General features: G+C 31.2%; 1 protein-coding gene across 1 annotated transcript in view; it reads left to right on the top strand.

Moving 5' to 3' along the window:
• Window positions 1–20198, top strand: part of LOC147067301 (serine/threonine-protein kinase 32A) — a 286899-nt gene that overhangs the window by 192061 nt on the left and 74640 nt on the right. The window contains exon 6 of the mRNA XM_085953722.1: window positions 13717–13876. Coding sequence (XP_085809848.1) covers window positions 13717–13876 — 160 coding nt within the window. The remainder of the gene's footprint in view (window positions 1–13716; window positions 13877–20198) is intronic.

Below are 20198 nucleotides of genomic sequence, written 5' to 3'. Positions count from 1 at the left end.
TTTATGAGAATATGTTATCAAAATATGTGAACGACATTAAAAAAATTTACTATAATAACAAATATTCCCATAATATAAGTAGAGTTAGTTTTCAACTAGCTACATACAAATATACTGTATATGTATACGTTAGTAGAATATGACATTAATGCTTTCAAGAATTGGACGCAGATATGCAATTATTACCTAAATTGCAGTGTAACAAGACTTCGTTTTTTGACAACATTCATTAATTAATTGTTAATATAAAATTTAAATTATACGAGCTCAGCTGGCTCAGATTAGCAGTTCTATTAAAAGTGGCCATATTATATTCTTCACATTCTGCGTCCACTACTAATAATTTGAATATGCACATTATTAACGTATTTTTAATTCATTTAAATAAATTTGTAAGATAAATCTTTTTTTCAAATCAATTGTTTTATTTAAATTTGAGAGAATCGACGTACCTACGTGGAATCTAATAACTTAAGTTAAATTAAAATTATAATATCCGATATGCTTTCGCTATAATATATTATGTACATATAGAAAATCTTGATGTTATCTAAAATATCTTCAAATAAATTAAATTGAAAACTTTAAAGCCAACTTGATTTATTGCCGAACTTAATATAACAGGTTTTACACAATTATAAAGTTTCTAAACAATTTCCTCATCTTAATCCTTTAGCTATAAAGATAACTATTTCGATAAATAATAATTATTGCTAGATAAAATACGATAAGATTTTTCTGGGACTTTAGTAATGTTTATCTTATAAATTATAATATTGTTTAAGAACCGGTTACAAATGAGATTTATTTTAAATTATTATTCTAATATTCAATCTTGTTTTCAGAAGATAATCATAATATCATGTAATGATAGTATATTTTCATTAGAGTTGGGTACTTATCGTATTCAATTAATATTTTTTTTAAGAAAAAAAATATTGTTTAGAGGAAGATGACTCTAATACAGTGTCTTACTTCAAATTTTCTTTATATTTATGATTGACGAGGAACATCTCGCAATTTAAGGGAAATGAATTGCCTGTCTAAATAAGGCCAGGATTTTCCATAATCAGTAAAGGAAGGAAGCTCGTATTTTTTTGTAATTTTTATCGAGGCTTGTATATTTTTCATATTAGCCACAAAATATGGTTTTACACTTCCTTCCAAATCCCTGTAAGTACTTCCACAGTTTTTTTTATTATTTCAGTACCTTCTTGTATATAGTATCTAAGTACATAGATTACGGTACCCAATTAAAAACTACAGGCGTAATTACTTTCAGTTAAAATACTACTAAGGGGCTATTTTTCCAAATAAACATTATTTTTCATACTTATTTTATAAATATTTTCTGTTAAAATTAATATTTTAAATTTAGACATCGACAAAAAGAAAGTACAGTAATAATTTTAAGTCCGGCATATTTATGACAGAGGTAAAAAAACCTATCAAAAATAGATGTAAATAGTTTACAATACAATCATCGAAAAAAATATTAAAAATAAAACCCTGACGGCTAAATTTATTAACATGAAACATGCTTTGCCTACTGATTCTCTGAATACTGCTTATCCAAATTCGAAAGAAAATTTATTTGTCAAACTAACCGAATCCAAGGGATTCAAACAATTTTACTTTTCTGAAAATTACAATAATACAACTAAAGAAGTAATAATAATTGACGAACAATAAATACGTCGCACATAATGTAGGCTACTGAATATAGATTACTGAAAGTAAAATGAAAATAATCGGCGCGCGTAAGTAATCGGGGTGGGGCGCGTGCTGCGCGAGCGGGCTGCGCGTCTATAGTTATTCTACGTCTATTTTTCGCAACGCTTTTGCGTCAGAGATCATGAGTAAAACATGGTAGGTATATGTTAAAATATTAGATTACTATCGTTATGTATCAAATTTATTAGTTGTTCAATATGAAAACTCAAAATATCACACCTAGCTATATAAGCGTCAAACCATTTTTATGTTTATTATAGCTTTTTTAAAACATTTGGTATCTAAAATAAAACCAAAAAAATGACGATTATGTAGGTAGATATTATAAGCAAGCCTATGGTTATGTTTACTTACCTACAAACAATTTCATAAAAATATGTTTTCACTAAAGTAAATAAATAAATACAAAAATCTTTGAACATCAAAAACATTACTTTTTCCGAGAAAAATCAAAATTACAATATTCAATTGATCCATTGACTGTCAGGTATCAGTGGTTAATTTCACGTAGGCCAATGAATGTTCCTATTGAACATTAATATTTTTAAATTGTATGGAGTTATAATACTACTGTCTGTAGTAGCAAGTAGTTCTTTAAAAACATCTCTTCCATAAAAACTGCCCAGTACTTTTTCTCTCAGGTCTTCAGTTTTTTTTTCTGTTTGTTGAGTTATGTATAATTTTCAATTTTAAATTTTTTCTTCAAATTCGCCAAATCAAAATTTTGTTTTAGAGTCATTTGTTGAGAATTGAATAACATTAACAATACGTATTTTCAAATAAAGGACAAATTGGCAAGAAGTTAAGGAACAAAGTTTTATATTATTATACACATTTATTCCAATCCCGTAACTCAATTAATGTTAGATTAACAGTATTATTAATAGATTTTTTCCATATTTTGTGCACGGAGTACAAAGTGGACTCATTCAGTATGTATGCCTTCCCTGAAGATGTTTTAACTATTCATCAGGCCAACCCAGAGGTTGTTGCATGAATTCATAACTTGCCGTTTCCATGGTGACTAGTTCTGTGATAATATTTTGGTGCGTTTATTTTTTTTCCATCTGATTTGTTTGATTCATCCAAATGATTTGTTTTACTATCATCATAATATGAATATGTGTATAATTATAATATACTTGAAGCAAACTTGTTGTCTTCCTTTAAATTAGTCTCGAAACTCCGTGATTCCAATATTTTCAATCCCGGGAATTTGGTATCACGAAATGGATTGACGCATTCAAATCTACGATACTTAAAGTTATTTAATAAACAATTACCCTGCTTATCATGTTTTTATGTAAGTATTTGTTTATAGCATGGGTGGCCAACCTTTTCAGCAGCTAGGCCAGATTCTAAAAATGAGATTTCCTACCTTGCTGCACAATCGATTTTTTAGTATACAAAACAAAAAAGAAATATATATTATATTTATATTAATAAACTGAAACAAAAATGTGAATCAAACATATTTATTAGATTAGACTTTTTTCAATAATAAAAAAATAAAAAACAAACAAGATAATATAAAAATAATAAATATTAGTGAGAAGTTTGATTTTGTGTGGCTCTTTTCTTTTTTGGTCCAACATCTCTACTCCTTGACGCCATTGTGGGTCTTCGGTTTTAACTAAAAAAATAAATAAAATGCCATCAGTGATATATAACTTTCTGAGAAAAGATGATGTGGCGTTGGAGAATTGAAAAAATATCTAAAGTCCTGATCTATTTTCCTGAGTATCTGATTTGGGCTGATTCATTACTAAAATTAAAATAAAGTTTGTAAATATTTTTTGTACAAAAAAAGAGAAATCTACGAAATTAAAGCCAAACATCATAAAATAATTAAAAAAAAAAAGCGTTACCATCACTGCACTTAAAAAAATAGTAAAGACTCGGTATAGTCGACAAAATACTCGGTTATGGCAGCTTGTATTCTTATTAATATGTATTTAAAAGTCGATCTGAAAATCTCACGAGGCACGTGGCGATAACGCACACAGCAACCAGACCTCCAACAGCATTGCAAACTCGCCACAGATTGGCTGATGCTATATAGGCTGAGGATATAATATAAGATTGTTTTCATTAATGAACTTCGAAAAGTAAAAAATGTATACCTATATATTATATAAAATAATTGAGAGATTTTGAAACCAATTTGTCTAAGACAGGCGTATTTATAAATGTACGATAATCCGCTACTGCCTTCCGTATTTCCGGTATATTAAAATGTCCATTAATCTAAGTAGAAAATTTCTTTGCTGAATACTTCTTTATAATAAATTAGAAAAACAAGATACTAAAGAATTTTCATTATTAAAATAGGTAGGTACAAAATCTTCAACAATATTTTATTTTATACGTATTGTATGGTGGATATTCTATTTCCTTTTTTAGCTTTTTTTCAGAACTTATGACTTCAATGTTTATTTTTCGTAGTAAAATAAAAACAATAAAAAAACTGTGCGCATGGATTCTCGATGAAAATTTTCCGGCAAATTTGTATTTGAAAGGAGAAGACTGAGATATAAATATTTTTTCGAAGAAAACTCTTTCACAAAGTGCTATTAACTGACGCAAGCTTTTTCGTGACTTGGGGAACTTCCCGGCACTTTGAATGTTTAATGGACACATATTGCCGCCATTTTTGCTAAAGAGCAGTGATTTAAAACTTACGTTAATAGTGTCATGAAAAGAAAGTTTAATTGTTTTTCATAGTGATACCAATAAAAGTGTTATTCTTTAGAAAAAAATACTCAAGAATCTTAAAAAGGCCAGAATCATTATTGAGCTAACTTATATAAATATGAGCAGGGTTAACTACGAGACAGCAATTTTCTAGCACAAGTAAATTTTATAGTCTCTCTTTGACAATTTTTAAAGGACTGTTTGTGGTTGTTTATAAAAATATTTTAAATAATAACTATTTAGTGTATTTGGATACCGACTTATGTGCAATAATTGCCCCGATCTATGCTTTTTATATGCAGTTATCCCACTCTTGGACTTAGAACAAATAAATTATAAAAATGTATATACATATGTATTTTCAATAAAACGAATCGTATAGTGTCTTTAATCTATAATATAAAAATCAATATTTGTTTGTTTGTTTGTTCGTATTTAATGCGCTGCCATACCATTCATCCGATTGCGATAAAACTTTGTCAACTTATTGCTTGCACTTGCGCAAAGAGTATAAGCTATATCTTATAATATATAAAAATGAATGTCTGTCTGTCTGTATGCCTGTCTGTCTGTCTATCTTTCTGTCTGTCCCCTATGCGTTTCTATACCATTCATCCGATTGCGATGAAACTTTGGTGAGTTATCGTGCGCATGCCCACGAAGATTTCTGAATTAGAAAATCATCTTCTTCTTCTATTCGTATGCGTTCCTATACCATTCATCCGATTGCGATGAAACTTTGGTGAGTTGTCGTGCGCATGCCCATGAAGATTTCTGAATTATAAAATCATCATCTTCTTCATTCTATTTTCTTTTATGCGTATGGTTCTTATACCATTTATCCGATTGCGATGAAACCTTCATCAGTTGTTGGGGTAACACCCGCAAAGGTTTCTGAATTAGTACAACCATCTTCTACTTTTTCATTATATCTTCTTTTATTCGTATAGTTCCTATACCATTCATCCGATTGCGATGAAACCTTCGTCAGTTGTTGTGGTAACACCCGCAAAGGTTTCTGAATTGGTACAACTATCTTCTTCTTCTTCATTATATCTTCTTTTATTCGTATGGTTCCTATACCATTCATCCGATTGCGATGAAACCTTCGTCAGTTGTTGTGGTAACGCCAGCAAAGGTTTTTAAATTGGTACAACCATCTTCTTCTTCTTCATTATATCTTCATTTATTCGTATGGTTCCTATACCATTCATCCGATTGCGATGAAACCTTCGTCAGTTGTTGTGGTAACACCCGCAAAGGTTTCTGAATTGGTACAACTATCTTCTTCTTCTTCATTATATCTTCTTTTATTTGTATGGTTCCTATACCATTCATCCGATTGCGATGAAACCTTCGTCAGTTGTTGTGGTAACACCAGCAAAGGTTTTTGAATTGGTACAACCATCTTCTTCTTCTTCATTATATCTTCATTTATTCGTATGGTTCCTATACCATTCATCCGATTGCGATGAAACCTTCGTCAGTTGTTGTGGTAACACCCGCAAAGGTTTCTGAATTGGTACAACCATCTTCTTATTCTATTCTATATTCTTCTATTCGTATGTGTTCCTATTCCATTCATCCGATTGCAATAAAACTTTCGTCAGTAATTGTACCAATACCCGCAAAGGTTTCTGAATTAGTACAACTATCTTCTTCTTCTGCTATGTTATCTTCTTCTATTTGCAATGCAACTTTGGTAAGTCGTCGTGCGCATGCCTACAAAGATTTCTGAATTAGAAAATCATCATCTTCTTCTATTCGTATGCGTTCCTATACCATTTATCTGATTGCGATGAAACTTTTGACCAGTTGTTGTGCGCACGCCTGTGAAAGTTTCTGAATTAGAAAATCATCTTCTTCTTCTATTCGTATGCGTTCCTTGAAACTTTTGTCAGTTGTTGTGCGCACACCTGCGAAGGTTTCTAAATTAGTATTATATAAAATACAAAGTTTGTTGCTTGTTTGTTCCATCAAATTTTGATTTTTTTTACTACATATTAATAACATTAATAACGTTTGCATACTTTGGATTCTATTTTAATTTAGTGGTCTTTTGTTTGACCTTTACTCCTATTAGAATTATTTTCATATTGCCATATTGTATTACACAGATATTTTAATATTAAAAAAATAATTACCTCTTATTATTTTTTAAATATCTAAGATAAATATAACCACGAAGAGACCCTGTGCAAAGCCGGGCACTTCAGCTAGTATTAAATAAAAAAGAATAAATTACAAAGTCTGTTATCTTTCCTTGACGGAATTTGAAAGATATAATAAGCGTAAAGCGTTGATATTAGTAATAATGCAATCATGGGTGGATCAATTTCAGTGAATGATATTATGATGTGTTCTAATCTCACTCAATCTAACATTTGATTTTTTTTTAATTTGTAATTATAACGATTTTACCATATTATAAACGAGTATTGATTGAAAGTGTGGTAACTTTAAGCATTGTATCGGCATGGTCATGGACGGTTTTTGCCGTTATAAAAAATTAAATAGTATGAAACGTACCGTGTTCAATAATATCGATACCCTGGAAAATTGTTTAGTGTAGTTTCGTACAGACACATATCATACTATATTCATTTTCTACATTTTTGATTGAAAATTAATTAAAAATGCAAAACAGTAGTATTTTAATACGTGTCCAAATAAAATGCTTGCCTTCACTGCATCTGAAGGAGGTCTCGTAACGCCCTCATGAATTCTCTAATATTAAGGGAGACGAGAGGTAATTTATTAAGCACGAGTCGCTACCTACAAAACGTCTAGTATACTCAATCGTCAAGGGAAATAAACTGGCAGGAATTTTTAATATCACTCTATCTAGGCCTACATACTTCGTTCGGAGAAATGTCATTACTTAAAATCAAATTAGTTACCTAACGTAAACATCTATGTGTACGGATTTGAACAAGCCCATCACTAATCTTCTTAGAACGCAATAATTAAATGCGAAAATTAGTTTTTGTCGTAGACATTTTTGAATATCGTGGAGTATTTTAGAGTGAGTCTGGCAAATGATTACGTTAAACAATATTTAGGTAATGATTTAATTAGTAATACGACAAACAAAGTAACAATATAATTACAATCTATTTCAATTATTTAATAATGTATAATTACTGTATATGCAAAGGAAATTGAATAATTTATTTCAACATACTGGCGGCGCTTTTCAGTGGACTGTATAAGATGGAATGATTCGGATGCTAGAATAGGTGTTCTAGGTGGAATAGGTGTCCGCCTCGACCTAAATTGACAGTTAATACAATAAAAGAAATGTTGAATCTTGTATGTCAAATAATATAATATAGAATGTTACATTCAAATATATTGTGAATTATTCGTCGAATAAAAAAAATAGTTTATTGAATTGTATGACCGATTTGAATTGTATCGAGGCCCCCTTTAAAATCTTCTGACAAATCAATTGGGTCATCTAAGCATACCAATTAATTATAAATACAATTAGGTCAATTAAAAATGTTTAGCAATTACGAAAACAGTTTTGTAGATTACTATTGTTAATAACTTTTACAGTGGAATTACTACTATAAAACTGCATTTCATTTAAATGACTAATACCTATTAATTGTTAATACCATGTTTCAAAATTATAAAATATGACCCGCCGATACTAACGCAATTTGAAATACGTGAAATATAATTTGTTGTTAGTAAATTTCGTCGTGGTTAATGGGTGCACCGGCGGCGTAAATGGTAAACAGTGCACGGAATGGTTTTGTCAAGTTATAGCTAAAAAAAAATACTAGACTAATATAGATTAATCTTGCACAAATTTGAGACTATATTGTTGATAGCAATTAAATTGACCTTTAGTAATTGACGTTCATCTCGATTCTCAATATTACAAAAGAAATTTCTCAAAAATCGTAAATTTCACACGGACCGAATGGATGACAATCACTAGTAAGTATCTAAATATGTAGGTAAATTATTATATAAATAGGTATATTTTTTTCTGATAGTGCTGTGTGATTCTTAAATATTGCAATCCAAAAAGTGAACGATTGGCCGCCATCTTGGTATTATATGGGCTATTGAAAAATATCTAGTTTAACTTCATTTAAGTATTGATAATCATAAAATACATAGAATATTTTATTTGAATATTTGAATTAAAAATCAATCAAATCAGACGATAATAATTATTGAAAATTTATATTCGAGCCGTCAATAGTACATACTTTTATTATTCATCAGCCCAATTTTTTTAAACTAATTTAAATTTAGTTACTTATAGATAGGATATAAATGAAAACATAATATTTCTCTCATAATTAAAAATAATGATTTATTTTGAAAAAGCAAAATTTAAATTTTTATTAATTTGCCTTTCCCTAATTTACAAACTTTACGATACAATTTATATCAAATATTATCCCTTAATTCCATCATTCGATAAAAAGCTTGGTGAGCTTTGTGTTAAAAGATTTGTGGATAACTTAATTATTACATTTTTATACGATGGATAATACACAAAATTGCAAAATGCAAAATATTTTTTTGAGCACACATCATTATTAGAAAAACCTCAGAAACCTACTAGTATTTTAAAAAATCTGTACCAAATGATTAAGCTAATGGTAGATAGCTAGGTAGCTAAGCATTCATATTTATTTTACAACTACGAATAAATTTGAAATAAAACATCAAGTTCAAAATTGTTGGGTAATTTTCTAATTTCCGCACGATAAATAAATTAATCGGTACCTTAATCAGGAAAGATCAACGCCTCTATAAATATGGGTTCAAGGCCAATTCAATAAAATAATTATTGTATATTCCTAAGATTATTCCAAATAATAATTATGTAGGTACGAGTATATAACGAAACTCTTAATAAAACAAATTTTACAGGGATAAGCAAAGGTGAACTTGTAACACGTTGTAAAATTAACCATTTGGAGTTTTCAATATTTAACTTTCAAAACAACTTAAACACAGGGCACTTTTAAGTATTACACGAAACAAGAATATTGTGTTGGCGTCTAGATGATATTTTGTTTATCTCAAAATAATTATTAGCGAGATGTTCTAAACTAAACTCATGCAAGTTGAAGATTTCTAACCTCTTGTATTACAATGGTTTCACCCCTTCACTGAACAACACACCGGAACACCCATAGATCCGCAAACTTCAGAAGTTTACTTCGTCACTATCCGACATGGTGGAACAATTGTTTGGAAACTTCAGCGCCAGATAATGCACACTGCCAGAAGGTTTATTAGAAAACTTTACGTAATATTCGAGATGCATTGAATATTGCAAATAGCTACTACGACCGATTTGGGATTAATAATTCAAATTGTATAATAAATATCTGCGTTAAATACCTTTTAAGTTATCCTATTCAAATTTGAGTTATATCTTTACTGAAATTGATTATTGATTATATATTTTACTTCAAAGTAGATTTGCCTATAAACTTAAAAAAATTTGATAGTTTTCACAATCTCTATATATATAAAAATCTCGTGTCACGATGTTTGTGGTCGAACTCCTCCGGAATGGCTCGAACGATTTTTATGAATTTTTTTATGTATATTTGTTATGTATGAGAATAGGTCAACAAGTATATTTCATACCGCTAGGTGATTAGGGTATCTCTATCCAGAAAAATTTTCTTTTATTTTTTTGACAATTTTTTTTTTGTATTTTTTTTATTATTTGGCATAAAAAAATACTTATAAGCTTTACCCTCCCATTTTTTAATCGCGATTTTATTATTTTTGTCGTTCGTATTTCAAACAGAACGAAATTATTTATGTTGTTGAATGACAGATGGCGCTACGTCCGAGAAGAATTCAAGAGAAGCGTCGCGTCATTTTGACATTTCATTCGGCATATCACAACGCAGTGCGTGCAAAATTTTGTACGATTTATTTTAATTTATCTATTTTTATGTGCGTGTATTACAGTGCACAATGTCAGCAAGACGCAAGGGGGGCCATTTGGGCTGTCGAACGAATAAAGCAACAAACATGCGAAATAGTAGAGCAGAAAGAACAGACGAAGAAATCCAACAAGATAACAAAAACGTGCGTGTAAGCATGTCATAATTGCGTGCATCCCAATCACAAAAGGCACGAGCTGAACGGAATCAACAACGACAATTGGAACGGAGCCAAGCGCGCCGGTTCGTAGTTAATACACGCAGAGCAAATGACCGACAACGCCACCAAGTACATCGAACATTTACATCCGCTTCGTTCCTTCGTCTCGCATTCGAGTACGAGCCAGATATTGAATATTCCGCTCATCCGAAAGTGCTGATTGGTGCTATGGACAAAGAATAGCCCTATTGTTATGCGCTCAAATTAAAACATGAGTCAGCCGGGATGTGTTGCGCATCAGGAAAAGTGCAACTACCAGAAATTGAGATACCACCAGAACCATTGAACGGCTTGCTCATCGGCACGGTTAAAGATTCAAACCTGTTCCTGAAGTCCAATCGCACATTCAATTCATGCTTCCAAATGACTTCGTTCGGAGCAACAGAAATAGTTCACAATACTGCGGCAAATGGTCAACAGTTCCATTCTACGTTCAAAATCAAAGGCCAAGTATACCACAAAGTAGGCTCATTGCTGCCAATGCCAAACGAACCACATCAATTTTTACACATCTACTTCATGGGCGGTGAGGACATCAATCATGTGGACGCACGTTGCGGCTAAAATAACCTCAATTCGCCTAATGCCAGGCGCATCGTCGGCAAACTGGACGCCATGTTGAATGAGCACAATGAATTATTGAAATTCTTCAAAGCACATATGCACGAATTGCAAAATGACAATCACGCTATTGTCATTAATCCTGACAAAACACCAGCTGGAGAGCACGTGCGTCGATTCAATGCGCCTGTTGTTGACGACATTGCTGGAATCATGGTTGTGCAACCGCACATCGACGCGAGAAATCGTGATTCGAAGAAGAAACAATAATCTGGAGTTCATCGCTGACACACACCGTTCATACGACGCTCTCCAATATCCGCTAATTTTCTGGAAGGGACAAGACGGATATTGCATAAACATTAAACAACGAGATCCTGTCACAGCTAATTCATTCATTATGAACATCATTACTCATTTTGAATTGAGAAAATGAATGGTTGATGTTTTTTTGTTTTTATCGGCGGTCATCGTCTACAGCGCTCTATTCCTCTTTCTGTCATAGATCCCATCCCCAAACACTTACGATACATTCGTTATTTTTTTTATTTAACCACCAAAATATTCACTATAAATAATTTATATGGCAGAACAACGTTTGCCGGGTCAGCTAGTATTAAATAAAAATGTCGACATCCTATAACTTGTTATAATTATCATAACTCATCTTATAATAAATTGAGTTGGTCAAAAGCAAAAGGGGTTCTTTCCATCACTTATATATTCATATTCAAAGTATATTATCATTACATTGAGATACTTATGTGTATAAAAATAATAACACAGTTTTGAGGGGTTTTTATATATACTATAAGTGTTTTATTAGTACATTAATGTTAATATTAATGTTAACATATAATTGTGTAGGTAGGTATATAAAATATTGAGAAAAGCCATTTTGCTTTTTGCTACTAAATTATTTTTCAGCTTAATTTTTATCATAATAAATATTCCAGTATTCAATTAGTAAGTCTACTCGAATTTCCAATGCCGATGCCAACTACAATATGTACATGACATAATGTCGGCAGTATCACACAATTGACAGTATTTTTCTAAATACAAACATATTATAACAATTATAACTTAGGTGGCATTGCCATAAATAAACTACTTCATTCTTGTAATGAGTGATTATAACACGTCGATTTATTTCGTGTTAAATTCAAGTAGGTTATAATTCGATTTTTATACTGTTGCAACAGTAAATAAATTAATTAACACTGATGTTATAAATATCACTCGGTCTATATCGAGTGCTTAAAGTCAGACAACGTTATCTACAAAAAAGTGTTTTTTTTTTTTTTGAGATAACGTTATTTTACATTTACGGCTACATGATAGTCAAACAACGTTATGTCAATCTTTTCAAATTTCTTATTAAATCGTCAGTAAAGTTTAACGCTAACTACATAAGTAACCCTTGTTTTCCTATATTTTTTAAAACTATCCCTATAAATTTTAACATCATCATAAGCACGATAAATGTACAATACACAATAAATTATAAAATATTAACATTGGTTTTAAATAAACATTTCCCTTGTTAAGTTACAAGAATCTAAAATAACGATTTTTGGCTCTCCTGTAAAGTTGCACTTTTGTAGATAGTGTTGTTTGACACTAAGCCTTCGATATGCGCCAATCGACACATATTGTATATCCCGCGTATATATTATCCCATGGCTGACTATATTCATCCCGTGGCACTGAATTGAGAATAGCGATTGCAGTGCTAGTTATTGATTATCTTCGAATACAATGCGGTAACCTGTATGTAATAAATTAAGATTTTTATTGCATAATATCCTTCAAATTATTAACATTTATTTCAATGTGCAACAATCATCATTTTAAGCAGTTTCCCACTATGCATTTAAACTATGAGCAACTAGCACTACCATCGAAGTGTTTGGTTTCGTATCACGGCCTGACGATAGTACGCCTCATATGATTGCTACACGTAGCATACTATATAATATATTTTTATTGTTTGTATGTATGTGATATTCGTACACACAGCATCGCTGCGTCAAACACGTGCAAATTTCTACTGCAGCGGTTTTGTCTATAATTAGACACTATTATCCCGCATACACACACCCTCCGGTTACTGCTACGTGACGTGGGCTAAGCACATGCATGCGTTTTGTAGCAACTACAAGTGGTTGTGACTGCGCTAGGCCTTACTGGCACCAATTCCTTGTTTGTTAGTACGGCCACTCCTGGAAACTGTAAAATCTATCCGAAACTATATTATATTATTTGTACAATGTTTATATTAAGAGTATTTTTATAATAAAAAATCTCATAATAAATTACTTTTATACTACACAGATCATTATGAAAATAATGTGTACTATCCGATATATTTATTAAACCGACGTTTACAATGGACTTTAAACAAAGTTTGTACTATTTATATAAATTGTAAGTTGTTGGTATTGACTACAGCATTTGCTTTTGATTAGAAATTTATTTTTAAACAATAATCATGATCAACCTAAAAAAATAATATTATATTTAAATAGCGTTTTATTTACGTTGTCGTTTATCTTATTTTTTCAGACGAAGAAGATCTGTTCATGGTGTCAGATTTGCTTCTTGGAGGTGATCTTCGCTATCACATCCAGCATCAGGTTATGTTTTCGAAGGAATCTGTCATCCTCATGGTCTATGAACTGGCTACCGCTCTCGACTACCTTCATGGAAAACGAATTCTGCACAGGTAATAACAACATTAATGTTAATTACTTTGTAATAAAATTGATTGAATATTATGTGACCACACGTGCGATATAATAGGTATAACGATATCCGCATACAGGATTTAAAAGGGTGTCTAAAAATCTGGCTTGGCTGACAAAAGGGCAAATTCTAAATGCAATTCCGCCATTTATGAAAAATATAGCCATAATTTCTTATATGCAATTGTTATATTAATGTATTTATATATAAGATATATTAAGTTAATATAATATGAAGTTATTCGAAGAAAAAACAACAAAACTCATCCATCTCATTGCTTTTTTTTTCTGAAAACGACAAAATTCTTACCATTTAATATTGTATTTTGCTTAGTACGGTAAAATATTTGTGAACAATTTCTGGGTAGATTTATCAAATTTATTTTAGTCGTTGCATGTATCTTTTTTAAAAAATGAATACTATTAACATTAATTTAATATTTTACCCACTCTAAAGCTTAACGTAGAGTTAAAACGTAACGCAACGATCCAGTTAATGGATATTGAAACTAATATACAAGGATTATTACAACAAAACTTTTTAAAAATTACATTTACATTTTACTAAAAGAAGATTCCTTATTAAATATGAATGTATCATTTATAGAAAAAATAATATTCAAAAAAAACTCTCCACGGCAGTCAAAATTTTTCTATGTTTCTGGAATTTGATCAGTTTAATTCTAGTAACTCTCTATCATATAGAACCAAGTAATAGGTACCCATTGTTGAAAAATAATAATTTAAAATATTCTCTATTCAACAAAAATAATTCAGTAAATTGAGACTAGAAACGTTCAAATTTAAATTATCACAGCATCTCAAAATATATTATCTATGTTCAATTTAACGAGTTTTTCTATATTAGATAATATTAATATGTTGAACATATACGTACATTAAAAAAATATGTTTAATAATTGTCCACACATTATTATAAACCATTTCTTTAATTCATCTAATAATTCACAAGATATGAGATTGTAACATTATATATATTGAACATACATAATTTGTAAACATCTCATGCATATTCCCACTAGAAAAAATCTTATTTTAGAAAAATATACGACATACAGAACAGATAATAAATAGAATACCGATAGGCTACATTCAATACCCCGCATATTGATGCAGGGTTTTTAATGTGTGAGTGTCCTACGAAAATGAAGCTCGCATTATGCACGTGCAATAGTGTTTGTAATACACCAACATTAAATGAGCGTAAATGCATAAACCGAGAGCAGTTTTCAGTATTCGACGTAAAACGTATTCTTGACACGTGTGTAAGTTTAACCCGGATTCTTCCTTACTCGAGTCGGTTACCTGCTATCGCCTTAGCCGTTATATATTTCAGTTCCCCCGGACGGGACGAACCTGTAAAACGCTGAATACAGCACCAGTGTGGTTTTCCTGGCATATTACTTAATGACGACGAATTTAACAAAGATTTGTTCTAGTGAGGATAATATACATGAGATGTTTTCAAATTATGTTGGTATATTCAATAATATAATTATAGAATATTACATTATCAAATCTTGTGAGTATTCGATGAATAAAAGAAATAGCTTATAATAATATATAATTGTAAAATCATCACACATTAATTTTGCCATCATATTATTATGATTTATTATTATCATTACTATCATGAAAAATTCATATCGGTCTAATTATATAATATCGTGGCTCAATAATCAATGTTATGACAAAGATCGCGTGTAGTAACCACCTATTCAATAATGTTAATAATAATATGTATTATACATAATTATTATCAAATAAGTATTGCGTTTTTACATCTCATTAGGAATATGCACATTATAATAGTATTATGTTGCGATAAATCAATATAATTTTCTATACAAATAATTAAACATATTATAGGTACTTTGGCGTCACGCCTGATACCATTTTATATATTAATTTAATATATGCAATATTATTATTTAAAATACGCTTATAAGTTACTAATCTATAAACATATTTTTCTGAAATTACAACAATATCTTCCCTCAACCTAGGGATTTTTTTTTCGACCATGTCCGATCCTGATAGGATCATATGGGCCTCCACAGAGTGGAAGTTTGTATTGACAGATTTTGTTTTTTTTTATGAGAAATGGATGTCAGCCACTTGCTCAACCTATTAGGTCCATACCCTGACACACAGAAATTGAAAAACAATATGTGTACTTGCCAGATCCAGGATTCGAACCTGGGACCCACGGCTTTATAGTCCAACGCTTATGCCGCGCGGCCACCGTGGGCGTCAATACTGGTATTCCAGTATTTTTAGATACCAAAATACCGGTTTTAAAAATCAGATAATACTGATATATTCGGTATTTAAAATGGAAACAACATGTATTAATTATATTAACGTAACCTAACCAGGCTGTATTTGTTCGCGTTACGTGATGTCTGGCTTACTTCCGTTTCCCTTCAATGTCCTTGGAGACCAGTAATGGCACGTGCTGTAGAATATTAATATTTGTATTAAATTTAATATAGTTATATATCTTAATAAATTTCATGAACACCGGTATTCAATAGGATATACCGAAATATCGGTATTAGTGTTTTCATTTGGTATTCAAATTCTCTATATCATATACAAGATCAAAATTTTACAAAAGACCTCTTATAAACCCCTTTGTTATGATATTATAATTATTATTGGCTATATTTTCATTGAAATTTCGCCATTAAACGAAAATCATTACCGTAGCTAAAAATTAATTAAACGAAGCGAAAAAAACTTATTTTGAAAGTCCGGTATTTTAGTCTTAAAGACCCCGAAATAAAAGAGAGTAATTTAAACAAGCGACAATTTCCTCTTCCTCTTTATAAAGAAAATAATATTCCAAGAACAAGAAAGCAGCATCTCTCGAAAATTTAAAACGATGTTTCCTATAACGGTTTTAACTGATTGAGACATTTAGATTAGACAAGTGCTGTGTAGTACAAATCTTTAGCATTTTTATATTATCATTACTTTCATCAACCTATAAATAATAATGATTTATGTAAATACGTGTATACTATATTTTTACAATATGTAATAATAAATTTGTTATATTATTAAAATTAGATTTTTTTTTATTTATTATTATACTTTATATTATTATATTAGGCGATTTCGGCGTGATTAACGATTAAATTGAAAAAATATTTGGATAAAGCTCAGTGCTCAGAATGCTACGGCTGTGGCCAAATCTCATTATTTTTCTATAATTATGTAAAAACATCTTACATGATACCTACGTTTGAGAATTTATTTAAAATTGTGTTTATCGAATAAATAATTCTACATTATATAATTTAGAAAAACACTTTCTGAGAGAGTATATTATTATAACCAATAGAAAAAAATCTTTTTTGAAAAAAGTAAGCCACCCGGCTGGGAATCAAACCCTGCATCTCCACGGGTAAACGCCCCAATCGTCGTATTTATCCAATATGCTACGGTGTGACATACTAATAGCGACAAATTTTAGCTATTGGTCATTTTAATACCTACTCATCGGCGTTCTTCTAAATCAAGCTACTTTGGCAATCAATTTTTGTTTATTTAATCAAAGTAGGTAACTATTTACTATTACTTTTGATTACTAACCGACGTCGTGGAATTTCTCCAATATTTTTTAGAAGTAACTACTTGCACTTGCTAATAATTTGAATATAATATAATAGTTTGAATAAAAGAAATAGTTAATTATAAATAATACTACGTTCTTAAATCGTATGTATAACGTGTTTACCAAAATAATACGATAAAAAAATGAAGTACCATCCAAACCAACCTGCCCCGCACCGCACTCGAGCTTAGTCGAGAGTATCACGAGGCACAATACGTTTGAGATGTGAGGCATATGTACAGTTTTTCGCCTGGTAATGTCCCGGGAGCAGATACCCAAGAGTGAGGTTGTCACGTTCTAAGTGAGCTTTGACTGAGTTTATAGAGTTGATTTAAAGCAAAATGCCGGGGAGAGAAAGGCACATGAAAATTACATAAAAGAAAATGAATTTAGTTTTTAGAAAATTAATTTTTGTTTAGTTTTTAGTCGGATGGCCCGATGGACCCAACACCTGGTTGGACCGACTTGAGCATCTTTTTTCTCTCGGAGCACATTCTTGGACATTCCCAGAGGATGTGAAACACATTCTATTTTTCTCTGCCGCATGAACATGTCGGACGGGTAACAAGTTCAAGCTCAAATAGCTTGACAGCGAATCTACCATGGCCTGTCAAAAGTTGACTGGTGTAGTGGTCTGGAGTCAACATGGTTATCTCCAATCGCCATTTAATATTAGGGAAAAAATGGCGCTTGGTCGTTTCATCCCACCTTCGCTACCAGGTCTTCCACGGCGCGTCAAGCATCATAAGACGTATTTTGTCCGCTTCAACGAGGCTAATTTTTCAGCAACAAGCCGAGGAGGCGGGGCAAGGTAAAGACACCAACAATGGCCTTCTCGCCTTTGAAGAGCATCGTCGACGCAACGCACCGGTGACTTGTATGTGCAGGTCGAGTGGAAAGATACCGGCCAGGACTGTGAGCGCGGCTGTTGAAGTTATACGGTAGGCCTTTGTAATTGACAACAGCGCACAGCGCTGGAGAGTTTGACACGTTTGTGGATACGCGAGCACCATACGCTAGCAGCGTAGGCGGCAATATCCATGAACGATAATTAAATATATTGAAATAACGATTTTACTACATAAGTACTCTCCCATTTGGTTCTTCATTTTAAAAAATACAGCCAAAATTTAAGCCACACGTTTGCATCATAATAATTACATAATATTGATACGCTCCATGTTAGATGCTGGATAAGGATGCTTGGAAGGCTTTCATTTCGGGGTTTGTGTTGAATGAGGCTTTGTGTGTACATAGTTCATTTTCAGTAGGAACCAAGTGGATTTTTTTTTTAAATCTTTACGCATAGTTGGTTTTATAAACAGGTTCTTAATATTACGACAGAATATTTTGGTTACACTAATTATTAAGTGAGTATCATTATGCCAAAAGACGTCACGGACGTCTGAAAGTCACGAGGTCTGCGATGAGAAACGGCACCGTGCACAATTTGTTATACTACTCTGCACTATTCTCTTTGTTATTCTTTCACTTATATTATTTAGTCAATTACAATTAATACTATACAACAGAATAGATTAGGCGGGGAGAGAACCTAACCGAAATCGCCCACTCGTTTATAGTCTTTGGGGTGGGATTTTTTATTTTTCTAAAATTGTGTTTATTTCATGCATTATAATAATATTATTCAACTGTTAAAAACTGTTAGGTGTTATTTCTTTGTTGATTACATTACAATTTGTTCCCATTAAATCAAAATTCGCATCGTCCTTTAATTCTACCATGGAACATAAAATGAATGAGAACTGGCTTACCTTACCGGATGTGATATAACAGGGTATGAATCTCGAGTGTGCATAAACTTAAAACATTTTAGAGAATATATTATTTTCAAAAGTTACGTATGTCTCATATTATACATTCAAGTTTATCACGTAAATGAAACGCGCATTTAATACTTAAGGACAGTCAGTGCGCTTGTCAGTGTGACTGGAATTCACATCGATGAATTTCTATGGGTATATCGTCACCTCAATACTACAACTAGATATCTTGATTTTCACTGTTGTTGAGAAAGCTATTGAATATGATTCTACTTTACCTTTTCTAGAAAATTATAAAACTAGAAAAGTCAGAAGTTAATGGGAACTGTATTAATTTTTTGTTTGAAAAGGTTAAATAACTTTAAAACCATACATGCATCAAATAAATAAAATAATATATCTAAGTACAATATTTTTTCATACAATTGAACATTATTTAATTGTTACCAATTAGACAAGCACAATTTTCTATTTTATTTAAAATAATAAATATAGCCTAGATCAGTGGTTCTCATGTGCGGCCCTGGTGGCCGCATATTTCAAAAATGTATTTATAAAATTGGTTGAATACACATGACTTGTCTTAAATTTCTTTCCACGCTGAAATGATCCATAATGTGTTTTTGTTATGAGATCATATTGTGTGAAATAGTCCGTTTCTGAGAATAAAGTGAATTCAAAGAATTGGCAACGACTGCTTTATTAATATTGTCGTTTTTTCCTATTACTGTATACTGTGAAAGATCATTCAGTGTAAAACACTTCATAAAAACAAATATCGAAGCCAGTTGTAAGATGTAAACTTAGAAGCAGCCATGCGGCTCGCATTGGAAAAGAAGGAGTATAGAGGAATTTCAATTTGCATTATTTTTAAAT

This window comes from Rhyacophila brunnea, unplaced genomic scaffold (genome assembly GCF_057557595.1).
Source record: "Rhyacophila brunnea isolate RB1 unplaced genomic scaffold, BYU_Rbru_1.0 scaffold_4, whole genome shotgun sequence".
NCBI classification, from domain to species: domain Eukaryota; kingdom Metazoa; phylum Arthropoda; class Insecta; order Trichoptera; family Rhyacophilidae; genus Rhyacophila; species Rhyacophila brunnea.
The sequence above is the reverse complement of the archived record's forward strand: the minus strand, read 5'-3'. Positions and strand labels throughout refer to the sequence as shown.